At 43.6% G+C, this 24,525-nt stretch overlaps 2 protein-coding genes across 5 annotated transcripts; both read left to right on the top strand.

The window, feature by feature from the left end:
• The first annotated feature begins 1,444 nt into the window (after window positions 1-1,444).
• On the top strand, window positions 1,445-20,222 carry LOC143488807 (NACHT, LRR and PYD domains-containing protein 1b allele 3-like). Of its 4 annotated transcripts, none has more exons than XM_076987716.1 (15): window positions 1,445-1,674; window positions 4,054-4,145; window positions 5,118-5,238; window positions 6,370-6,423; window positions 6,656-6,709; window positions 6,882-6,935; window positions 7,179-7,232; window positions 7,456-7,509; window positions 8,262-8,338; window positions 11,468-11,685; window positions 12,306-12,559; window positions 12,920-13,030; window positions 13,137-13,293; window positions 14,184-14,222; window positions 14,531-15,287. In XM_076987716.1, exons 3-15 carry the CDS (start codon window positions 5,119-5,121, stop codon window positions 14,800-14,802), a joined length of 1,518 nt encoding a protein of 505 aa, XP_076843831.1. In that variant the 5' UTR covers window positions 1,445-1,674; window positions 4,054-4,145; window position 5,118; the 3' UTR covers window positions 14,803-15,287. The 4 variants fall into 4 exon arrangements, with proteins under 4 accessions (XP_076843831.1, XP_076843830.1, XP_076843833.1 ...); XM_076987715.1 differs by having other exon boundaries at window positions 12,303-12,559; window positions 14,531-15,284; XM_076987718.1 differs by lacking the exons at window positions 14,184-14,222; window positions 14,531-15,287 and adding an exon at window positions 20,092-20,222 and having other exon boundaries at window positions 12,303-12,559.
• Window positions 20,131-22,683, top strand: LOC143488810 (insulin-like). Its single transcript, XM_076987726.1, has 3 exons — window positions 20,131-20,358; window positions 20,770-20,950; window positions 22,319-22,683. The coding sequence occupies exons 1-3, from the start codon at window positions 20,269-20,271 to the stop codon at window positions 22,462-22,464; spliced, it is 417 nt and encodes a 138-aa protein (XP_076843841.1). The 5' UTR covers window positions 20,131-20,268; the 3' UTR covers window positions 22,465-22,683.
• Window positions 22,684-24,525: the final 1,842 nt, after the last annotated feature.

Below are 24,525 nucleotides of genomic sequence, written 5' to 3'. Positions count from 1 at the left end.
AGTGTAAACACACCAGAACTCAACATAGTAACAAAAATGGTTATGTAGCTAAGCAATATATTGTTCAAGACACTGACATTGCAAAATATGGTTCATGAACAGTATATACAGTATTGCAATCAGGGCCGGCCCTTCCATTAGGCAATATAGGCAAATCCTAGGGACGCCATCTGTGGAATTAAAGTGTCATTCTCTGAGCAACCTCTTCGGGGTACCATTTCACAGATTACAGGTGACAATTTGGGGTTGAATGGTATTCTAGGCTATGTGAAAACTTTCAGTGCTAACTATTACTGCAGAAGGTGTCTTACTGATAAGACCACAGCTCAAACAGTGTTCAGTGCAGATGACCCACAGGTTGTTCTGTGCACCAAAATATCAAATCAGCAGCATTACATTATGCTTGCACAGCATTCTGGTGAAACCTCTTGCTTTAGAACAGGGCTATTCAACTGGCGGCCCGCGGGCGAACTTGATCCGGCCCGTGGCCCGTCTACCCGCGGAGAAAAATTAAAGCCTGGTTTATACTTGACACGTCGCGACAAGAGCTCTCTGCCAAATCTGGCCCGCAGATAAATATAGTTGAATAGCCCTGCTTTAGAATTAAGCGAGAGAGTGTTCTGAATAGTTTGACTTATTTCAGTGTGACAGACAATTATGTCTTTGACATTATGCATGACATATTGGAGGGTGTAGGACAGTATGAAATCAAGCTGCTTTTTGAATACTTGAGTACAAACTTAATTTCCTATGAAAACATACTTTTAAGAGTCTATGCATTCAACTATGGATTTATGGACAAAAAGAACAAACCAACCAAGATCTTTCTTCAAGGTAATTGTGTTGGTCTTAATGCCAGTCAGACTATCTGCCTAATCAAAAACATTCCTCTGATATTTGGGGATGTTGTTCCGGAAGGGGACAGACTGGAATTTGATGTTTCTATTGTTGGATATCATAAATATATTGTTCTCTCCTAGTGTCACAGAGGGGGTGACTGTATACCTGAAGCACCTCATAGTGGAGCATCATTTGTTTACAGAAGTGTACCCTAAAAAATATTTTTTTTATATTGTTACAGAATGTTGCATTTTATAGATCGCATGTTGACTTGGTTTTAGATTAAATAAAGCTGGTTAAAAGATGAATACAATTTGTGTACTATTTGTGTAATGAGTTTAATATCAATTTGGGTCAATATAATACGTTATTTTCTGAATTAAGAGGGTACACCACAGAACAGGATATCTCAGCTTGACAAGTTAAACTTTAAGGACTGTAATGTTGGACTTAATCCCCCATGTCTGTTAAGTTATTTAGCTCTCACGGTATTGTATCAATTTCTAATAACACCCACACAGTGTTAATTTCTCACACTGTAGTATAAGAAAATCCCTCCATAGTGTAGGTAATGCAGCAGTGGTGACATGGGAGAACGGGAGGTTGTAAACATTGTGGATTAGCAGGAGTCAGACGGGCGTGTTGACTTCAGGAGAGTGAGGAGACATATCCAGGAGTGTGTTGACTTCAGGAGACATATCCAGGAGTCTGCTGACTTCAGAAGACATGTTTAGCAAAATGCAGACTCCGATTTAGCTTCTGTACATTGTATTGGACGACGGAGATAAAGTGTGTTTGGGCGTGTATTACATTTCCGTGTCTTCAGGAACACTGGTAAGAACGAAAACCCATTTATACTTCCTTGTTTTGTTTATTTACAATAAATACAGGATTTTTCTAGTTTGTTTTTTTATAGGAATGCTTTAAAATGTCCAAACTACTACTAAGTTTTAGTATGTCTTTTACTTCTGTAACATAATTATAATGTCGGGCAGTAGTGTCGCTATCACGGTGAATACTTTACGCTTCATAGTAACGAGGTGGTAAGATCACTTTAGCTTTCAGTAGCGAAGCACCTTTTTGGTAAGTTTTGGGAACAGTGTACACAAACTATATTTGTCCAAGCATTTTATATGGTCCGAAATAAAACTACGTTATCACAAATCCAGACCGTAGTCTACCTAAGTTTTCCGTATGACGATGACATCAGTTCATGGTTTCAGTTGTGTTATGTCCTTGTGCATTGTGGTAGCCTACCCTTTTCACGTAACAGTGGAGCAGGGTTGTACATTCTTTCGGACAACCACTTAGAATTCGGACAACATCACAAAATACCGAAAAAGATAGATAGAAAACAGGGAGACACTTAATGCTCGGGATGGAGAGGGTGGTCGGTAACATATAGAAACGACAGAGAAACATTGTGCTTAGGTCCTTACTGTGCAACCCCAGGAAGCTGCTCTCAGCTTCCTATATGCACAGTATTACGGTATATTTTTGCTCATCGCAAACAAGCACACCCGAAACAAAGATTAACTTTACTACATGTATAAGACGTCATTTGTGGGATTGGAGTTGTTTTGGTATTAAAGGAAAATTCAGAGAAATTTATTTCCATACTGTATTTGTATGAAATGGGCATTTAAACCACATTAGAGATACAAAATAAAAAAAATGTAAATGTAAATTTACATTTATACATTATACATTTACATTTACAGATACAATGACCTTAATTTGGATTTATAAAGAACTAAAACAGTAGAATCAGCTCAAACCTGCAGCTGTGATAGCCATGGGCTACTTCTCTTACCTGGTAGTGGAATTGTTATATATAACAACAATATGCCTGTAGGAGCCTAAATGTAGTCTATTTAAGTTTAAATTATTTTACATTAAAAATGTTACAAGATCATTAATAAGATAAATATGATTTTTAATTTCATGGACTAAAAGTCTAAAAAGGCATTTGATTTGCGCCATAAGAATAAAGCAGGACATTAGGCCACGCCCTCTAGGGTAGAAAAGTTTTTTAAGGTAAAAATGAGAGGGACGAAGAACAAAGCAAGAGATTGGAGCTATATAGTTTGACCTCTTTCTCGCTCTCTCAGTATGAAACACTTTGGGAGTTTTATGTTTTTCTTTGTTTGTAATGTCTGTAGGTGGAATCCTTTTAAGTGATTAGAGACAAGCAAGTTAGTTGAGCGTCAAGGTAAAGCTTCAATTGGAATTGAATTCAATTGGACACCTTGGAGGGGGGGCGGAGGAGGGGGGTTCGGCACATATACTGTGGCATGCACTCACTTATCATTGGCCCACGCAACCCTACAATAACATGATATTTACAGTTGGTATTAAGAATGCTTTTCAGTAAAAGTCAACAACAGAAACTCCAATAAAAAACGATAGTCCAATGAAGGTCATTTAAAAACCAGGACATTTCCTCACTTAAAAAAAAAACCCAGGATGCCTGGGACAGGATGTGAAATACGGACATGTCCCGGGTAATACGGACGTTTGGTCACCCAAATTTATGAAATAATGTACACTAGAGTCTGTACAAACTTATACTGGTGATGACCAAGGGCCTAATTTCTCTGTACAAACGTGTATAGAATAATCCTTTCAATTCAGATCTGGTGATAGATAAGTGTCAGTACCAGTGCACAAAGCAAGGTCCGTAAAGACATGGATGGCAGAGTCTGGTGTGGATGAACTTGACTGGCCTGCACAGAGTCCTGACCTCAACCTGATGGAACATCTTTGGGATGAATTATAGTGGAGACTGAGAGCCAGGCTTTCTCATCCAACACCAGTATGTGACCTCACAAGTGCGCTTCTGGAAGAATGATCAAAAATTAGCCATAGACACACTCCTAAACCTCCATGGGTTGGAGCTGTCTGGGTGATGGAGTTTGATTTGTGTGTGTTTGGCTGGGTCATAGTGTAAAAATTTAAGTGTGGTGTTCATGAGGCTACACACACATCCATCACACATCTAGATTAGCCCTTCATAACAGATAATGTATACCTATATTAATATACATTTAATATAGCCAAGTCTCTAACAGGAGACTTATACCTACATAAACATTTAACATGGCCAATTCAAAATTATCATGACTGTTCCAAAAGGTGTCAATGTAATGATCTGTCTCTGGGAAATAAATTAGTAACATTTCTTTATTTTGTTTGCTTTTGCATTTCATATAGAGGTGGAAATGACTGAAGTCAACTGGAGTTCTGACTATTGGACATCAACAGACACGTGCTCAACATCAGCACATTACTCTGGCACTGCACATGTAAGAGCTATAAAAATAACTTAAATTCAGATGCTTCTGATGTTGTATGACTTAATAAATCACTGCAAGAAAGAAAAGTAACAGTAGTGATATTACAAGTTTATCTTTTGCTATAGAAACTGAAAAAAACTCAACGTAGTGACGTAAAGGTATTACCGTTTGGAAATTTGAATTCTTAGCTCTATGTCAGCTAACAATACAAAAGAATGATTGATACAAAAGGCAATTTTTAACAAGGAATGGATTTCTAAATATTGATTTACTGAAGTGAAATGTAAAGCTGTGTGCTTAGGTTGTGAATAAAAGTTAGATGTGTTTAAGCATTACAATCTGAATTGCTATTGAAAGAGTAAACACTCAAATACAAGAACTAGACCGAAACAGAAAGCATATGTAAATGTGTCCCTCATCAGGCGAACCGCAACAAAACAGATCGAGGGGAATTTGGACATTCATCTTCAAAACAAAGCAGATATTTACTTTTTTAGTCTTGGATCTGGATGAGAGCTTTGATACAGTCCAGCGTAAGGGTTGGCTCGCGGACTACACCACCAGCCACCACTAGAGGGAGCGCCCCCCCCCCCCCTTCAATCCAGTTACTGATCTTTTATATGTGGAGGAAGGAAAAACTTTGAGATGACGGAGGAGCTGCAGCTTTGTGGCCGATGTGGTGCTAGTTTTCGTTTTAAACAGAAAAAAGTACTTCCAAAAGTGAACAGTTAAGTTAATTAATTAGTGATTTAATTGTCCATTTTCATTGTAATGTTTGATTCAGTGTGGTTTTTTAGATATTGCATGTGTAGTGTATATAGTATATTTGTATAGTGCAGAATTAAGTATATTAGTCTGGCCCTCTAAAACGACTCCAGTTTCTCATGTGGCCCCTTGGGGAAATTTAATTGCCCACCATCTTTGGTATCATCTTTGCTCAAGGCTGCTGTAAGAAAGATGTATATTGTTACCTTCTTCTAGCATGCTTCCCTTCCAAAGGAGTCCCATTAACCGTCTCTTCATCAAAGAATGTCTCCTAAACGCCAACACACACCCCTCACACATGATGTCCGCAAGTGCCAACATACCACGCGCTGACCAGGTAATGTCTGACAGGCACCTCCTCATGAACACTGTGCAGAGAACGATGTATTTGAAAAAAAATGCTTGTGGTGTGATGCACACAATTTTAAGTTATCATTATGCTCATTATGTTAAAATCCAATTTCTTCCAAATGTTTTGATGGATTTTTTCATTTTTGTAGTTCAGCCATTTGAAAGTATGAAAAATATACTAGAATTCAAGTGTGCAATTCACTAATGGAGGAAATCTTTTTCCTTGCCCAAGATGGTTTATTGTAGAGCACTAATATTCCAGTCCTTTCCCAGGCTATACTGATGGTAATCACATAGTTTACTACACTGATGTAAATGATCCATCCCTGTTGGGATATAAGTGTTCTAATCAATAGCTAATTTGAATACAAAGATTTCAATATATTTGGATTATACTTGGATTAAAACCTTTATGCAGATTTGTTCTTGAGTTGATATACATATATCTGGAATGATAGATTTACCTTTGTGAATACATGTGATCTGTCATGACTCTGTGGAGGCCTTTCTGGCCAGAACTACTCAAATTTCCACACAAAGCTTATATTTTCAATATTTTACTTTCTGTAGTAGACCTATAGAAGTTCCGTAGGATCTCTAGGGTCACTCCTAATATTCGGCCTTTGAGTAACCCAACCCCTTAACAACAACAACAACAACAACAAAAGTCTGACCAAATAGCTCAGCAGTCCTCAAATTGCAACTACAGCTGACAAAATAAAAGTACTGAAAATGCTCCAAGCCAGGTCTTGATTAATGGAATTTGTCAAGCTTTCTTAATTACTGTGGGCCTTTAATTGAAGACTAGCCCTGAAAAAGGCTTCAATTATGTGCTTAAGTGCCCTTAAGTGTAATGCTGGCGAGGCGGGATGCTGAATTGTTCAACACACAGACGTTAATTTTAAAACGCGCAACACTCAACAGTTTGGGACTGGTCTGCAAAGATGGACGATGAACGTGACAAAGACGTGCACACTTGAATATGTGGACGCTATACATATACAGGGGCTGACCGTGACACCAGGCTGCAATAGACCTGTCCCAAAAGTTAAAACCATTGTTTTCATTGATCAGATTTCTTGTTTTTTTTCTACTAAACTCTTCACAATATCACCAGATAAGTCTGCCTCTACATGGAAACCTAATGTGTTCCTACACTGGCAATGTAAAGGTATGTCTGATTCAATGGATAATGCTAACACACACATACACACACACACACACACACTAACAAACACATGAACACTATAACACAAATGGACAACCTGACAGGGTGACAGGGGCGGACCATGACACCAGGCTACAGTAGACCGGCCCTATAGTGAAAACCATTCAGTTCATTGATAAGATTTCTTGTTTTTCTTTTTTTTTCTTTTTTAATGAACTCTTCAAAATATCACCAGAACAGAGTGTTTCTGCATGGCAGCCTAATGGGGTTCTACACTGGCAATGTTAAGGTATGCCTGATGCAGTGGATAATGCTAACACACACTCAAACGGACATCCCTGAGATAGAAGTTGGGATGGACCGTGACACCAGGTTGCAATAGACTGTCCCCATAGTGAAGACCATTCATTTCATTGATAACATTTCTTGTTTTTTCTACTAACTCTTCACAATGTCACCAGATAAGTCTGCCTCTACACGGAAGCGTAATGTGGTTCCACACTGGCAATGTAAAGGTATGTCTGATTCAATAGATAATGCTAACACGCGTGCAAACACACAGCTAAAAGACATGAACACACACACACACACACACACACACACACAGCTAAGAGACATGAACACACTCGCACACACACACAGTTGGAGGTGTAAGGGGCTGACCATGACACCAGGCTACATTAGACATGTTCCAAAAGTGAAAACCATTAATTTCATTGATCAGATTTCTTGTTTTTTTCTACTAAACACTTCACCAGAACAGACTGCCTCTACAGGGAAGCCTAATGTGGTTCTACACTGGCAATGTAAAGGTATGTCTGATGGAGTGGATAATGCTAACACACACACACACACACACACACACACACACACACACACACACACACACACACACACACACACACACACATATGCACACACTTAGAAGCATAACAACACACACACAAAAACAGACTGGCCCTGTAGTGAAAACCTTTAATTTCATTGATCATGTTCGTTGTTGTTTTCCAAATGAACTCTTCAAAATATCACCAGGTCAGAATGTCTCTGCACGGAGGCCTAAAGGGGTTCCACACTGACTGTGTACAGGTATGATGCACGCCTGCAAGTGTTTGTGGGGGTTGATGGGATTAGTGTGAAAGAAAGGAATTATCCCAAAGGAATGGTGCAGAGCAGGGGCAATCCTCACACCAAAAGAGAAAGACGCAGCAAGAATAGAACAGTTTGAACTGCAAGTGAGGTGCAGTGCTGTGATGATGAAGTAGTTTCTGCTGACACCATCTTGGTTGTATATAATAGGCTTATTACATAGTAGATCTGTATCAAATCAAGCACCATTGACTGCTTGAGAGAGGTCACAAGCCAATGTGAATTTCCTCTGAAGTTTGAAGTTCCTTCCCCACCTATATGTGCAACTTGTCTATGCTAGATTAGGATCCCACATATTAGCATAGTATGCCATGTATATGGATCAGAGAAACATGAGTATGAGAGGGGTCTCAATATTTAGACTGGACAGAGATAGGAAGAGGGCCCACCTGACCAAAGGGTGCACCTTTGACCTTCTGACTAGGGCTCCTTTTACTTAAATCATATGTAACCTAGACATTTCATATTTCTTCTCTGTCCAGCTCACTCCTATCTGCATAGAAATAAGTTTCAAATACTCTCACAATTAAACCTAATCAGTACATAAGTCCAAGACCCTACATAAGCATTCTTAATATAGTAACACTCAGGTTTCTGACAGTTTTATCCTTCACAGACAAGCACTTTAATTTTAGCAAATGGAAATATACAGTCCAGCGCAGTTTTTCATCAACTGTTATTCACTTTAACAGGCCTCAGGAGAAAGTGAAGTTTTCATTCCTGAAATGGTTGAAAACCTTTTAGAAGATGGGAGTACACCTACATACAGGTAGTATATTTGTTTATTGCAGTTTTCACTTTCACACCACTCATTATGTATTACAAACACTCTAAGTGCAACTTCCACACATCAGTGTTGTATCTTGGGTTCATTGGGTGTTTTGGGTCTCACAACAGACACCCCTGCCCAGGTGACCCAGCCAGGGTTCATCAGGCCCCGGCTTGTGTCTAATGGCGCATTTCCACACGGGCCTGCTTGGCGCGGTACGGTTTGATACGGATCGATTTGCAACGGAGCGGTACGGTCGCGTTGTGTTTCCATTACAATGGTGGACCACCACAATGTGGGTGGAGTCACTGTTGGCGCGCGGGTTGTAGTGTCGTGACATCATTTGTATGCGACCACAACACCGTACAACAATGGACAAGATGGCGATAGCGGAGGAGTCGCTCTCCTGTGACGCATCCTGTGACGCATCCTGTGACGCAACCTGTGACAACACTCCCTGGCCAATCAGTGTCATGCTGTTCCCCCACGTCACAGAAGTTTTCCGCTTTGGAATGATTAGAACCTCGAGCGAGTAGGTACGAAAAAAGTACCTGAAGGTATCGGCAAACTTGTAATGGAAACACTAACAAACCGTCGCGAATTGAACTGTACCGCACCAAGCAGGCCCGTGTGGAAATGCGCCATAAGTAGCTTGTGTAGCTCACAGATCCACCCCCCCCCCCCCCCCCCCCGCTTGATCCACAACCATCTTCCCAGCAGGACCACCTGCCTCATTGTTTCAGACACTAATACTATGTCTGGCCTGAGTGTGCTCACCGCTATGTTTCCTGGGAATTGGAGCTGTCTTCCTAGGTCGACCATCATCTGCCAGTCCCGAGCGGTTGCCAGTAGCCCCTCTGCTCAATTCTGGTGCTGGCTTCTCCCCAGCCCTAACAAAGGCGATGGCCTGCCCTGTTGGTTGCTGGTGTTGGAAATCCCTGTGCTCATGACCTCGGCGATGACCTGCAACACTTGGTGGTGGTGCCAGCGGTAATGACCATCTCCAAGTGCCCACGGACAGCAGCTCAGAATGTGCGCCAGCGATCTGTTTTCCGGCAGGAAGGGCACAGAGTCTCTGCCAGACCCCAGCGGAAGAGATTGGATGGAGTTGGGAGTACGCCATACACCGACTGGATGAGGAACTTGATTCTGTGTGGCTCTGATCTCCATAGCTCTGACCACAAGATCTTTCGATCCACTGCCTCTTCCCACCGTGTCCATGCTCCCTGCTGCTGCATCCCTACTGTCCTACTACATTGGGCTTCCTCCACCCCTGCTCAGACCTCTTCCAGGATCAGCTGTTGCCTTTCTTGTCCTTGGGTCTTGTCGTAGTGGGGTCTTGGGTAGCTCCCGAGGCCTGCACGACCGGATGCCACTGTTCCCACCAGCATGCTGTGTTGCAGCCGTGCCTCAGCCTGGCTGACTGCCTCATGGGCCTTCCACTTTCTGCCAATTCTCACTTCTATGCCTGCTGAGGAGACTTTGTTATCACTGGAGTCTCTATACAACAGCACTTCTCTTGCTTGGGTAACCATAAACTCCTCCGTCAGGGTACTGAGGGGCAGTTTTAGCTTGTTGTTCTTCCCGTACAAGGCAGTGCTGCTGAGGCTTTGTGGTAGGCCTAACCACTTCCGGAGGAAACAGCTGACCTTTCTCTCAAAGTGCTCGACGATGGTCATTGGCACTTCATAGACCAGCATTGGCCAGAGGAGTCGTGGCAAGATTCCATATTGATAGATCCAAGCTTTGAACTTGCCTGGAAGCCCTGACTTATCTGCCACTGACAGCCAGGTTCCCAACTCCTCTGTTGTTGATTGGAGTGCTGGGGTGTCCTTCATAGTGAAGTCGTAGATCTTCCCCAAGCTCTTGACCAACTTCTCCCTCACAGATGGGATCCGGACGCCTCCTATTGAGAAGTGGAACTTGTCTGTGACCTTCCCCTTCCTGACAACCAGGGACCTCGACTTGGCTGGCTTGAAGTCCATTCGTGCCCAACTGATGAGTCACTCAAGGCCTTTCAGGATCCATCTACAGCCCGGGACTGATGTTGTAGTCACTGTCAGATCGTCCATAAATGCTCTGATAGGGGGCTGCCGAATGCCGGAATTGGTGATTGGGCCTCTGCACTCTACCTCAGCTGACTTCACCACCATATTCATGGCCAAGGCAAATAATATCATTGAAATGGTGCATCCGGTAATAATGCCTTCCTCAAGCCGGTGATATGTAGATGTTATTGATCCAGAGGTGACTCTCAGACTGAAGCAGCTGTAATATTCCAGAATGAGGTCCCTGATCTTGCCTGGAACATGGTGCTGTTCAAACAATGCTTCCACTAACTTGTATGGAATGGACCCATAAGCGTTGGCGAGGTCAAGCCAGAGGACAGCCAGATCTCCTTTACCTTCACGAGCCTCCCAGATCAACTGGGTGACCTGTATTTGAAACTTATTGCTATGCAGATAGGAGTGAGCTGGACAGAGAAGAAATATGAAATGTCTAGGTTACATATGATTTAAGTAAAAGGAGCCCAAGTCTGAAGGTCAAAGGTGTGCACCCTCTTGTCTGGTGGGCCCTCTTCCTGTCTCTATCCAGTCTAAATATCGAGACCCCTCTCTCTCATACTCATGTTTCTCTGATCCATATGCATGGCATATTGTGCTAATATGTGGGATCCTAATCTTGCATCGACAACTTGCACATATAGGTGGGGAAGGAACTTCAAACTTCAGAGGAAATTCACATTGGCTTGTGACCTCTCTCAAGCAGTCGATGGTGCTTGATTTGATACAGATTTACCTAATAAGCCTATTATATACAACCAAGATGGTGTCAGCAGAAACTACTTCATCATCACAGCATTGCACCTCACTTGCAGTCCAAACTGTTCTATTCTTGCTGCGTCTTTCTCTTTTGGTGTGAGGATTGCCCCTGCTCTGCACCATTCCTTTGGGATAATTCCTTTCTTTCACACTAATCCCATCAACTCCCACAAACACTTGCAGACGTGCATCATACCTTTACACTGTCAGTGTGGAACACCATTAGGTGGAACGCCTAATGGTGTCTCAGCAGAGACATTCTGCTATATCCAATATGATTTTGTGATCTGGGTCTTCTGCCCTGCAGGTTCCAGTGCCCTCAGGCTGGTGTGTTCCAGTGTAAAATCACCAACCTCGTGTTTGAGATGGAGGATAAAGGGGAGGTGCTGTACAGAATCGTCTCCTGGGACACGCGTCTCATGGACGGGTTAGGACACATGCAGCCTGCAGGACCCCTGTACAAAATAGACTGCTTTGAAGGTTCAGTCAGCCATCTGCACCTCCCACACTGTGAGACATCTTATGGTAAAAAGTCAATTTATGGTCCATTATCATTAACATACATCCTCCTGTGCTCAACATGTGCTTGTCTTTAAGAACATTGCTGGAGCTCCATGTTCAGCTGAATTTTACTAAATGGATTTTTCCCATTTCTTTAGGTCTAAACAATACTGTGTATTTTATATGGAGCTTTTTAGTGTCACCAGAACCTGAACCTGAAGTCAATATTACTTCAAAAAACAAGTAATATCCATTCAGGTATGCAAAAATTGAAGTAAAAATTCAGGTTCGGGTCGAAATTCAGGTTCAGGTTGAAATTCGGGTCGAGAATGCTAAATGCGAACCTGAATTTTGACCCGAACCTGAATTTCGACCTGAACCTGAATTTTTACTTCAACTTTTGCATACCTGAATGGATTTTACAGACTTGTTTTTACAAGTAATAATGATTTCAGGTTCAGGTTCTGGTGACACTAAAAAAGCACCATCATTTTACCCTATATAGATAGGTTTAGTGTTCATGTGCATTAAAGTTGAAACATTCTAAAAGGAAATAATAATTTTGAAAATAATTTCTGAATTTTCAGCAGTAGCTTCATACTACCTGTACATGCACCATAATGTTTTCTTTATGTTTACAGAAGACAATCAAGTTGAACTGGCTGTGGCACATTTCACTGATGATAATATAGAGATCTTAAAGCCACTGAAAGTGACAGACACACATGTGATTATTAGAGTCCAGGGTCTCTCCCTCTTTGGCCCCCTGATAAACCTGATCTTCTACTCCAGACCCATCGGTGCTCAAGTGTTGCTCTTCTATAAAGAAATGAATGGCCAAAAAATCAGGAATAAATTGCTCATCCACTTGTTGCCAGAAAACGTCCCAGTAGAGGAGGTAATCACTGTGTATCAAGGTCATCACTGTGTATTAAGGTTGGCTGCCACCAACAGCCTCCTTCATACGACAGTTGTGGTGAATGTGGTTTTGTTGCTCATTCCTGTGTGTTTTGATTTGGATCAAAGCTATGTTACTCTGTTGTGCCTTATTTACGCCTTTTGTCATTGAATGTTGCATTGGCATATTTTTAGTTATTGCACATTTATATTTCGTTTTGTTTTCATTCATTTAATTAAATTCTTCAGTTGGAGTCAGTGAGTTCACTTTGAAGTAACCATGGTAATCAGTTTTAGTGCCTTATAATAACAGGCCCCTTTATGTACCTCAATGGTAAATTTCTTCATACTTGTTATGCAGGTGGAGAAAAAGCTTAAAAGCTACACGTATTTTGAAACAAGCTCCACATGTGAACTGAGACCTGGTAGAAAATACACGGCATCCTGTGACCCTTATACGCCCCAGCCAAAGGTAAACTACAGCCTGAGCAATCTGACCAAACGGGCCTCTAGAAAGTTCTACAATGGTGGCATGTTTTCACGTCATCTTCTCTTCAAATGCTAATGTCCTTTTGAAGGTTGCCCTGTTTCAGCGTACCTATGGCCCCAACTATCACCCCACGTTTGTGGTGTTCTGTGAGGATGAGGATGTTACAGTGAGTGTCTTGGATGAAGATGGAATGGAGGTGTGGGAGCCACATCAGATCTTTCTGACAGAACAAATGGATAAGACATGTAAGTGCAAGTTCTTTTACAATGTGTTTCTCTGAAAAAGTGATGCAGCACATTCTCCAATTTGTACTCCAGTGACTCACGATGTTAAATCCCTGGACATCATTACCATCCCTCAGTTAACCCTCAGTTAAACCCTTCACTGTTTTCATTAGTTCCAGTTCAACAATACTTTTACCAGGTGTACATAATATAAATGTTTAAAAAACTAGTTTTAAACTTTGTATGTGTTTAAAGTTTTGCCACTGTAGTTAAACTGTAAACTGTTAAACTGCAGTAAGGAGCACTCTTATCTTGGGCTACAAACATAAAGCAGGTTTACCCAAATCTGAATTAGAAATATGAATTAAACCAAACGTTCACTACTGTTTTGGTGTATGTGTAGATAAGAGAGTCTGTATTGGCATTATGGTTAAACAATGAGATTTGTTCTGTAACTCAGTGATGATGATACTGATGATGATAAGTTTAAATACTTAAATATAAAAAGAGTGCTTAAGTTACACACAGAGTGTACATAACATGATGTATATTCAGATATTGCACATTTGAAACTATTCGTCATACATAATAACCCCATTTGTATGCCACATTAATATGATATTGCATTTGTTGCAGTAGTTGTGTCAATAGTCCTGAGGGTGGGGGACAATTTCTCAGGGCCGAGAAACAAGATGTGCACACTTCCAAGTGCACAAGTGCAGGCTCGTTCCAGGATGATGCTGTTGCTAGGGCTTGCCCTTGGCAACAGCAACATCCATGGAAGAGCCTGCTCTTGTGTTACAGTACTAGCAGGTGAGATCCACCCTGGGGACTTAATCTGTGGGCTTAATCCGTGTCTGGGAATCTAGCCACTCAGCTACTCACTAAGATGCCTATTTGTGTCACCTCAGGTCAGAGCGCAGAAGCAACATCACTCAAAATGGTACCAGGTGTGATAACATTTGTTAATAAATTACTTGAAAATAGACCAAAGTCTCAAAGTGAAAGACTGTCACAGTCTAGTCTTTGTGTAGCCCAGTCTTCTGTTCAGAGTAGCATTTATTTTCAGATTATGTTTGTCAGTATTTGGAGACAACAGTCTGAGCAATAAGTTGAGTCCATGTATTTAAGTTAGCAACATTTAGTTGTCAGGGCAGTATGGTGTTGGTTAATGGGGTTTGAGTATGTCTTTAGAATATGATGTAACTACACTCTCAGCTCAACTCTCATGAATTTTACTTGGGTCTTTGAATTTCAGAGGTTGACTTTGTGGATAAACACATGGATGAACTGATTGATCGAGTCAATTCAGTAATGGAAATAGCAGACCGCCTTAAATGCAAAGGGATGATTACTGGTGGAACATACAGTGATATACAAACTACAAAAACATCTCAGAGTCAAATGAGGATCTTAGACAAAGCTCTTAATGCAGGAGGCAGAACTGTGAAAAAAGAATTCTATAAAATCCTTAAGGAGAAGGAACCGTACTTGGTGGATGACCTGGAGTCTGGACCCAGCAATAGTTAGAAGCTTTAACCTTTTGGGACCTAATGTCATATCTTTGCAACCAAGCAGGTATTCTGATGGACTACATGCTACTATTAATAATCATTGCATTTTGTAATACATTTGAAAACGTATACTGGGAAAGCAGACAGCTTTTTGTAGTAACAATTTTTTGAAGTATACATACATTTATAATAAAGAAATATTATTAAAAAAAGAAATGTAACACTCTAAAAACTCCCACTTCTATAACCTACATTCCAATAATAAATGCTTTTATGTTTTTTTAAGTGGTTTTATTTCATTTTTGAATATACAAATTTACACATTATCTATGTAGTCACAAGTCCATCCCATAACATACAATATATCAAATTAACATACAGTATGTGACGGGCGGTGTGAGCAACAAAAAGGAAGCGATCACGCCAAGTCTCAGGGAAAAAGGATGGTTTAATAGAAAGTGTGCAAACCTAAAACCCGTGCACTATCTCCAAATTAAGGATATAATGACCAGCGGTCAACTGGTACAAAGACAAGACATATATAGGCAAACAAATGACCCTCAGGTGAGACGGATCACGGGCTCCGCCCACCTGAGGGACGCACATGACGTCACCAAACAACAACAACAACAACAGCCGCTGTGGACAGAGGCGGCCGGTAGGGGACCGCCTCACCGTGACAGACCCCCCCACCAAGCCGCACTCCCCTCCACTGGGTGTGTGGCACACAGCGGCTGCACACAAAACATGAAGGGGCAGGAAGGCAGGGACAGGCAGGAACACACCTCTTGCAGTCCGGGAGCTGGAACATAAAACACACAACATTAAACAGCTCACCTCCCCGGGTGGGACCCTGGACCGACCGGGCCGTTAACAACACAAAACCACGCCCCAGTCGGTCACAGGGCCCTCACGCCCTAAACGGCCTTCAGCCGGTGAGCCCCACAGGTGTGAGGACGAGGGGCTACGGCTCCTCCCTCGTATATGTGTGTGTGTGTGCAGGCTACCTCTCCAAGGCGTGGCTTCTTCACCTCCTGGACCTACCTCCTCCCAGAGCTGACCCCTGCCTTCTGCTAGGGGTCACCCCAGCCTCCTGGGGAGCCAACCCCTCCCGGGGCCTCTCATCGCAAGGTGGACTCCTCCACCCAACCCAGGAGCGCCAGAGACCGAGGCCCAGAGCACCCCCGACACGGGCTAGGGAGCAGCCCCAAGGGCCTCCTGGTCACCCCGGGCAGGAGGGAGGATCTCCCTCCTCAGCAGGAGCTTTTCAGACCGGAGCCCCATGGTCCCCTAACATCCGGGGGCCCCAGCCCTCTAGGGAGGGGCTCTTTATGACCGGGCTCCGGTCACCCCACAACACAAGGGGGCTCCTGCCAGGTGGAGACCCCCACAAGGTCCAGGAACACTGCCAAGGAGAAGCACCTGCACAGAACACACACACACACATATATACAAACACAAAACACAAAAGCGCCTCAGACGCCCTCCGTGCCATACCCCATGGCACGGGACCACAGCCGTTCCCCCCCCAAACACACATTTAAGGGGAGGAGCATGCGTGGAATTACGAGTAACAATAACATTTCACAAGCACGCTAGGACACAACGAACACGCAAAGACTAGACAAACAAAATAGTGCTCAGACAGTAAACGAGGGGGACAAACACGTGCGCGCTCGACATACACATAATAGTGACGCGCCGCTCAGAGTCGCAGTCGCTCCCCACATCAAACACAAGACACACGGGGAGCGAGGCGACAGTGACTAGCGGTGATCGCGTCACACACACGGAACAGGCGAGCACGCACATAGATCCTCCGCTCGTTCACCCGTACACACTCAAGACACCACAAGAGAGTTTTCCCAGGCAGACACCCTGGTCCTCTCCGTGCCAAACAAACAAATGCACGGCGGAACTCTCACAACAAACACCGAACACGAAGAGCCTTCTCAGGGCAGACTGCCCTGGTCCTCGCCGTGCTACACATACACACACACAAAACACAAAAGCACGGCGGAGCTCTTCAAACAAAACACCACGCAGACAAACACTTACCACGAGACATGACCACGAACGAAGGAGAAAGAAAAAGAGACTCGGCGGCTTCCGAAGGGTGGCTGGTCATTCTGTGACGGGCGGTGTGAGCAACAAAAAGGAAGCGATTACGCCAAGTCTCAGGGAAAAAGGATGGTTTAATAGAAAGTGTGCAAACCTAAAACCCGTGCACTATCTCCAAATTAAGGATATAATGACCAGCGGTCAACTGGTACAAAGACAAGACATATATAGGCAAACAAACGACCCTCAGGTGAGACGGATCATGGGCTCCGCCCACCTGAGGGACGCACATGACGTCACCAAACAACAACAACAACAACAGCCGCTGTGGACAGAGGCGGCCGGTAGGGGACCGCCTCACCGTGACACAGTATATCAAAACAATAACATACTGTTATGGCCATTACTGCTTGCTTTTATTTATGTTTAAATAAAATCAAGCAGTATTTTTTGTCAATATCAAGCATCATATTTATGTTGAAAGTACAGTTACACACACATGGAATTTAACTGTGAAATTTGTGTGTGTCAATCAGAATAAAGACAAGTAGAACACAATAGGTAAAAATGTAGTGAGTGTTGGTCAAAATGGTTAGTAGTGGTAGTAGGATAGATAATATAATAGTAATTGATTTAAGATGTGCAATATAGTCACAGTTCATATCAGTGAGGAACTCAGATCTTGTTGATAAGGCTCTGCAGTAGGCCTCAAACTCAGCTTGTAGCGAGAGGTTTTAATACAGACCTCAGCTTCATGCCAGAGAGGAGTATTCTCAAGATGTCATGCTCAAGGTTTGAAGGTAAGCAGTGATCTGGAAGCAAGTCCCGGAGGAGGAATTTCAGCTTCTCACCCTCTCAGCAGAGCAGATGATATGTTGTAGTCTGCCCTTGTGCTTGGCAGTAGCCGTGTACCAGATTGAAGAGGTGAGTATGGACTCGATGATCTCAGTGTACCATGAGCAGCTTTCGTAGGTTGAACTTCTTCAACCTCTGCAGGAAGTACATCATTTGTTGTGTTCTGCTCCTACCTGAGATCATTGGAGGTGATGGTGCCCAAAGTGAAAAGATTCCACATTCACCCAGAGTGATAGGACAGGTGAGGTTGAGAACTTTCTGAAGTCAACAACCATTTCTATTGACCTTAAAGCACTGAACTCCATGTTGCTTTAGCCACACAGATTAGCCTCATGAGAGTGGTGCCATCAGCAAATTTCAGGATTTTGATTTACTTGTGATTGGAAGCACAGCTGTTAGTATACAGAGTAGGGGTGGGAGGACACGGCCTTGTGGGGAACCTGTGCTGGTGGTCTGGGAGTCTGAGACTTGTTTTGCCAGCTTCATGTGTTGCTTCCTATCAGTTAGGACGTCTGTGATCCATCTACAGATGGTGACAGGTGCATGCTGCTGACAGGGCTTGTCGTGCAGCACGGCTGGCATGATTAAAATTTAAAAAATGTATTAAAAATATATTAAAAGCAGAGATGAGGATTATGGATTCTAGAGATGAGGCAATATCACGGCAAATATTTAAGCCTAACATTTACTTGTAGTATTAATCAGAGTTGTATAATCCAGGTTCAGAAAGTAAAAGTCCTCACCAGGATTTTGCTCAGGCTTCCTGGATTGTGTTGATTCCACTAATTTTACCTGGATTCCACTAATTAGAAAATCTAGCAAGCTTGAGCAAAATCCTGGTGAGGACTTTTACTTTCTGAACCTGGATTATACAACTCTGGTATTATATGCAATTATATTATTCTTATTGTATGTGTGTCACGTATAGCTCAGCCCTCCAGCTACTACTAGCACTGCCCCGACAGTCCAAATCAGTCCACCAGTTGATTGTGACGGGCGAGGACTGCAAACGAAAAAGGAAGCAATCACGCCAGTCTCAGGGGAAAAGGAGGATTTAATCAATAATGTGCACCTGTGACACAATCCAAATGAAGGATATAATGACCAGCAGTCAACTGGTAGATAAGACATATATAGACAGACAAATGACCCTCAGGTTTGGGGGATTGTAGTAAGCCCACCTGAGGAACAAACACCAACTCAACAACAGGACAACATGAAATACTGCCACTGTGGAGGCGGCCAGCAGGGGGCCCCATATGTGACGTTGTCACATATTTATAAGTGTCTTTAATTACGGTAGTTTGAAGCTTAAAGCATACTTCTATCCACTAGTATATGGTATTAACTAAATGTACTGTCATGTACATGTACAATGAATAAAATATAATGTTAATACAACATTTTAGAATATCACAGACCAGAATAGCACACAGTATCTAGCAAAATACTGTATATAATTATCTAGCAGTATAGCATGGAGGAACATGTTTTGTGGTGAATCAGGAATTGCTTTTGCATCCTGTGTACACTTCAGAAAGAAACTAGTCAGTATAGAAGAAACCAGAGAACATATAGATGGGGTCAGTGTAAAAACACCAGAACGCAACATGGTAACAAAAATGGTTATGTAGCTAAGCAATATATTGTTGAGTTTGCAAAATATGGTTTATGAACCAAATTAAATTTCACCACACAATAAGAAAGTAACAGTATACCAGGCCTTTGAAACAATCCATAATTAACTTTTGTAGTGTGGGGGTTTTACTTAGTTTTTCTTAATTTTGTTACTTACTTATTTAATTTATTTTATGTTTGTATATGTTATGCATTTTATGTAAAACTTTCCTATTTTTTTGATTGTCTTGTATATTTTATTTCTTCTTTATTTTTTACATTTATTTTTAGAGTGCTAAAGAACTTTGGAGCAAGGGCTCAAAAAAGTGCTATAGAAATAAATTTACATTTACATTTATATACAGTATTGCAATAGTATACATTTAATATTCCTTCACTCTGTCAGCTTTCTTACATGCTCTGATAGTGTGAGTTTACAGCCATTCACACTAATAGCTTTGGCCAACAACCATTCACACATGCAGGAATCACAATGACACACTCAGCATCTGTAACCTCACACGTAAATGAGAGTGTTTAGGAGTGAAGGACGTTTACAGATTACTGCCACCATCTGTCACCTACTGCTGCCCTCAGCATCACATAGTGTGCAAATCAGCATCTTTTAACACAGTGCTTTATATTCTGGCCTGATCTACAGTCAGAATAATTAAGGTTAAGTTCCATTCTGTCCCTTTTATAAACATTTGTGCCAAACTGATCTCAGATCAATCCCTAATTGCTCTGCTTATCCGTGTTCACCGCTCCACAGATAAATGGAGACTGCTCTGGAGTCTTGAGTAACTCCAGGTGGAAAAGTGAATTAGCTTGGACAAACACCCAGCGTGTCTAATGTGGTGTGCGTGATCGGACAGCCACTTAGCGGCAGTGGAGTACCCCCAGTTTTTCCGCTGAGACGGGCAAACGGCGCTTAGCTGTGGCTGTTTAAATGTGCAGGAGGACCTCCACTCGTCCCCAAGCATCTCTCCTCTCAGAGCTTCTCACCACTTCTTCACGACTCCTCTGTCTACTAGCGCAGGTAAGACAGTGCCTCGCATCTCCACACAGTTCTTGTCCACAGGTAAGAGAAATGCAAACCACCATAGTCCATCCAGCACCTGTTCTAGGCTGTAGTTGAGCTGTAGGTGAACTGTAGATCATTTACCTGTGTTTTAAACTTTTACATTGGTTTTATTCTGAACTTTCCACAATGCTCTCAAAAGAATGAAATGTATCTCTTACAATAGATTAGTTCCAGTAATAAAATATACACAATGAACAATGATAATAAGAATAATTTTTACAGAGAAAAACATTCTCTTACCCCCATGGTGTGGTCTAATCTCATGGTGTTCCCTCCCTCCAACCCCTCCACCCCTCTATCCCCCTCCACCCTTCAAACCCTCCATCCCCTTCCACCCTTCTATGCCCCTCCTCCCCTCTGGCTCAGATCATGGCCCCGTGGATCCAGGCTGGTGCTCTCCTTCTTCTGCTGGCATTGTCCACCGCAGAAGCCAACCCTGCCGACCTCCAACACCTGTGCGGATCTCACCTGGTCGACGCCCTCTATCTAGTCTGTGGCGAAAATTTCTTCTTTCACAACCGCAAGAGAGAAGTGGACTCACTGCTGGGTAAGGAAGATGCAGAAACTATATCAAATGAATGGATGCAAGAATGTTCAGAAGAAATAAGTACGTATGCACATTTGTGATGATACATTAGATCAGGAGTGGCCAACCTGCGGCTCGCGAGGCACATGCGGCTCTTTGCCTGGTTTCATGCGGCTCCCCAGCAATCTGTGCCGTGGCCCGGTTGTGTCGTGGCCCGGTTACCTCATCAGTTTTGAGGGCGACAGACTGCTACATCTTCGTGGTGCGCGGTTTGTTTACAATCTAGCGAGACGCTAAAAGAGGCGTAGTGGTAAACGGGAGACTAGCGGCATGAAGTGACTGCTTTGAGTCTCGTTGGTGAGATGTGGTCTTCTGTCACACGTTTTGGAATAAACCACATACGAGGTGCAGCAAAGGCACCGCAGACGACTGAGGGAGGCTTCAAAACTATTGCTGCTGTCTGTTTTCTTCTTCCTAAAGGTAACTGCAGGTGAGTAGCATTGTAATGAGTGTTGATAACGGAGTTTATCCACTTTTTATCTAGAAAACAACAGTTGCGTACATAACAGAGCTCGTAGTGTGCGCCCACCTCTTCCAACCATGCCAAAGTCCTGAAGCATATCATGACTTATGTTTATATCGAAGTTTGTGTTCATATCACGCCTTATGTTTATATCGAAGTTTGTGTTTATATCACGCCTTATGTTTATATCGAAGTTTGTGTTTATGTTTTTTTAATGTGCTATTCGCTTAGCTTGAGTTCACCCCGGTAATTTGGTCAAACGCGCATGTGCGTGAAATGAAAACACCACTACCCAGTCAGGACAAGATCATTTCAATAAACAATTTGTGTCAAGTTTGTTCTCAAAATGGCAGGGAAAAAATGCACAGCAAAACAAAAATATGAATATGAACAGAAGACGTTTTTAACAGAGTTGGCAGCCCCAGCCCGGCACCTGGTGACCTTGTGCCTTACTCAAGGACACCTCAGTCATGGCCTCAGGCCTTGGAATCGACCCAGGACCCTTTGGTCGCAAGACCAGTTCCCTAACCACCAGACCATAACTGCCCCCACATTGTTTGTGTGTGACAAATCTGAGCAGAGCTCTGTGTGTGTGTGTGTGTGTGTGTGTGAGAGAGAGAGAGAGAGAGAGAGAGGAAGGGATGGATGATGTTCAAGCGTAACTCTTTGCTGTGGCTCTTGGTCTCTGACGGGTTGGCCACCCCTGCATTAGAGATTTTCCTTAGTTTTGTATTGATACAGTTTTGCCATATTTTACAGAAAACAGAAATATTCTAATACAGCAAATGAACTCACAGCCATTTGTGGAAGAGACAGAAAATACGGATTTGACTGCTTCATCTCTGAAGTGTCATGACGTCCTGCAGGTTTCCTCCCCTCCAAGGCTGGCCAGGAGGGCGAGATGGCCGAGTTCCCGTATAAAGAGCACGCGGAGCTGGTGAAGAGGGGCATCGTGGAGCAGTGCTGCCACAAACCCTGCAGCATCTTTGACCTGCAGAACTACTGCAACTAGAGAATCAGCTACGCCTTCGTCGACCGCACCACCAGCTACGCCTCTGTTGACCGCGCCTCCAGCTACGCCTTCATTGATCGCACCACCAGCTACGCCTCCCTCGACTGTGCCCCCTGCAATCACCTCCATCAGCCCAGAGCTGCCGCGCAAACAGAATTGGTTGGATTTGATTGTTTGTCCTTTTTTACATAGAAAATAAAATGTTGATAAATGAATTAATAGGTCTACATTTAGTCTTTTTACTTTTATTTTGTTTTGTGTTAAATATCTTATTTGGCTTTCAGCATATAGCTTATGTGTTTATATGGGAAAACCGAAAACATGGCACTGTTCGTTGTCACGGTACGGCGGGCCCCCTAGCCTCCATCCACAGCAGCAGTTGTTGTTGTGTTGTGTTGTGGTCGTTTGTTTGTCTATATATGTCTTGCCTCTGTACCAGTTGACTGCTGGTCATTATATCCTTAATTCGGATCGTGTCACGGGTTTTTGGTTTGCACACTTTCTTCATTAAACCCTCCTTTTTCCCTGAGACTTGGCGTGATCGCCTCCATTCTATTTTGCACTCCCTGCCCTTCACAGAATGACCAGCCACCCTTCGGAACCCGCCAGTCTCCTTTACTTTTTCCTTTGTTCATGGTAATGTCTCGTGGTAAGTGTTTGTCTGCATGTGTAAATATGTTGTTTGTGTCATTAGAGAGTGAGCTGGGTTGGTCTCTGCTCGTCACGCCGCGTTTAAATGTTTTTGTCTTGTGCACTTTATGTAACACGACAATGACTAGAGTCTGTTACCACTGTAATCCTCCTCTCTAATGAGACTGCGCGTCCCTTGCTTCATGCTTGTCCGTCGATAGTGTTTGTTTCTATGTGTATGTTAAATGTGACGACAGGACTGGAGCAAGCGAGAGTTTGCCTGCGCATAAATGTTGTTTGTATGTGGACGTGTGGACTGGAGTGCGCTGCTCGCGTGCATTTGATGTGTATTTGTGTGTAAATGTGACATGAGCCAGTGTGGCGTGTCACCGTACGTGGAGCTAGCACGTGAAGGGGTCCCGTCCGTCTCATGCGTGTTCGTTTTGTTCTAGCGTGTTGTGTGACTTGTTTTGTGTAATTCCACACATACTCCTCCCCCTTGAATGTGTGTTGGGGGTTGACCAGTGGTGGTCCCGTGCCACGGAGTGTGGCATGGAGGGGGCAGCTCCTGAGGGAGGCCCTGACCAGGAACATGGGGGGTTCTCCTAAGCCGGTGGGTGCCCCTTCCTTTCACTGTATGGGGGGCCTGCCTTGGAGCCCCCAAAATAGAGAGGACTGGGGTGTGCTGCGAGGAGGCAGGAAGCCCCCTGCTGAGACGGAGACCCCCCCCATGGTAGGGGGATCAGGGTAAGTGCGCGTATGTGTTTTGTGTTGGTGTGTGTCTGTGTGTGTGTTATGTGCAGGTGCTTCTCCCTGGTGGTGGATAGCGGCACTCCTGGACCTTGTGAGATCTCCCAAGTAGGCAGGAGCCCCCTTATGTGATGGGGTGACAGGAGCCCGGTCTTAAAGAGCCCCCCCTTGAGGGTGAGGGCTCCCTGGTTGTGTGGGGGCCTGAGGGCTCCGGTCTGAAGAGCTCCTGCTGAAGACAGAGGTCCCCCCTCATGCTCGGTGTGACCAGGAGGTCTTGGGGTGTAGCCGGCCAGCGTAGGAAAGGAGTGTTTCCCCCCTGGAACCTCCGGTAGGGTGGAGGAGTCCCCCCTGCTACGAACTTTGCCGTGAGGGGCGGTCTTCCTGGCCGGTTAGGGTTGCCCAGGGTCATGGTGCTCCGAGATGAGAGGTAGGTCCGGGAGGCGCAGAGCCGATCCCCAGGGAGGTAGCCCGTACACACGCATACTTTTGTGTTGGTGTGAGTACACCCACACACTACAGATGAAACTGGGAGCCGTAGCTTCTCGTCCGCACACTCTCGTGGGGTTCAGCGGCCGAATGCCGGTTAGGGCGTGAGGGCCCTGTGACGGACCGGGGCGTGGTTTTGTCTTGTTGACGGCCCAGTCGGTCCAGGGTCCCACCCAGGGAGGTGAGCTAATATAC

Source organism: Brachyhypopomus gauderio, unplaced genomic scaffold, assembly GCF_052324685.1.
Source record: "Brachyhypopomus gauderio isolate BG-103 unplaced genomic scaffold, BGAUD_0.2 sc54, whole genome shotgun sequence".
In the NCBI taxonomy this organism is placed as follows: Eukaryota; Metazoa; Chordata; class Actinopteri; order Gymnotiformes; family Hypopomidae; genus Brachyhypopomus; species Brachyhypopomus gauderio.
The sequence above is the reverse complement of the archived record's forward strand: the minus strand, read 5'-3'. Positions and strand labels throughout refer to the sequence as shown.

What these genes read in the sequence shown, in the direction of transcription:
- LOC143488807 (XM_076987715.1), top strand. Translation starts at nt 5,119, where the DNA reads ATGCTTCCCTTCCAAAGGAGTCCCATTAACCGTCTCTTCATCAAAGAA. An exon ending in TCTACACTGGCAATGTTAAG is followed by an intron (nt 6,710 to 6,881) that starts GTATGCCTGATG and finishes CAATGTCACCAG; the next exon opens with ATAAGTCTGCCTCTACACGG. An exon ending in AGAACAAATGGATAAGACAT is followed by an intron (nt 13,294 to 14,183) that starts GTAAGTGCAAGT and finishes GTGTCACCTCAG; the next exon opens with GTCAGAGCGCAGAAGCAACA.
- LOC143488810 (XM_076987726.1), top strand. Translation starts at nt 20,269, where the DNA reads ATGTGCAGGAGGACCTCCACTCGTCCCCAAGCATCTCTCCTCTCAGAG. An exon ending in TCCTCTGTCTACTAGCGCAG is followed by an intron (nt 20,359 to 20,769) that starts GTAAGACAGTGC and finishes CCTCTGGCTCAG; the next exon opens with ATCATGGCCCCGTGGATCCA. An exon ending in AGAAGTGGACTCACTGCTGG is followed by an intron (nt 20,951 to 22,318) that starts GTAAGGAAGATG and finishes GACGTCCTGCAG; the next exon opens with GTTTCCTCCCCTCCAAGGCT.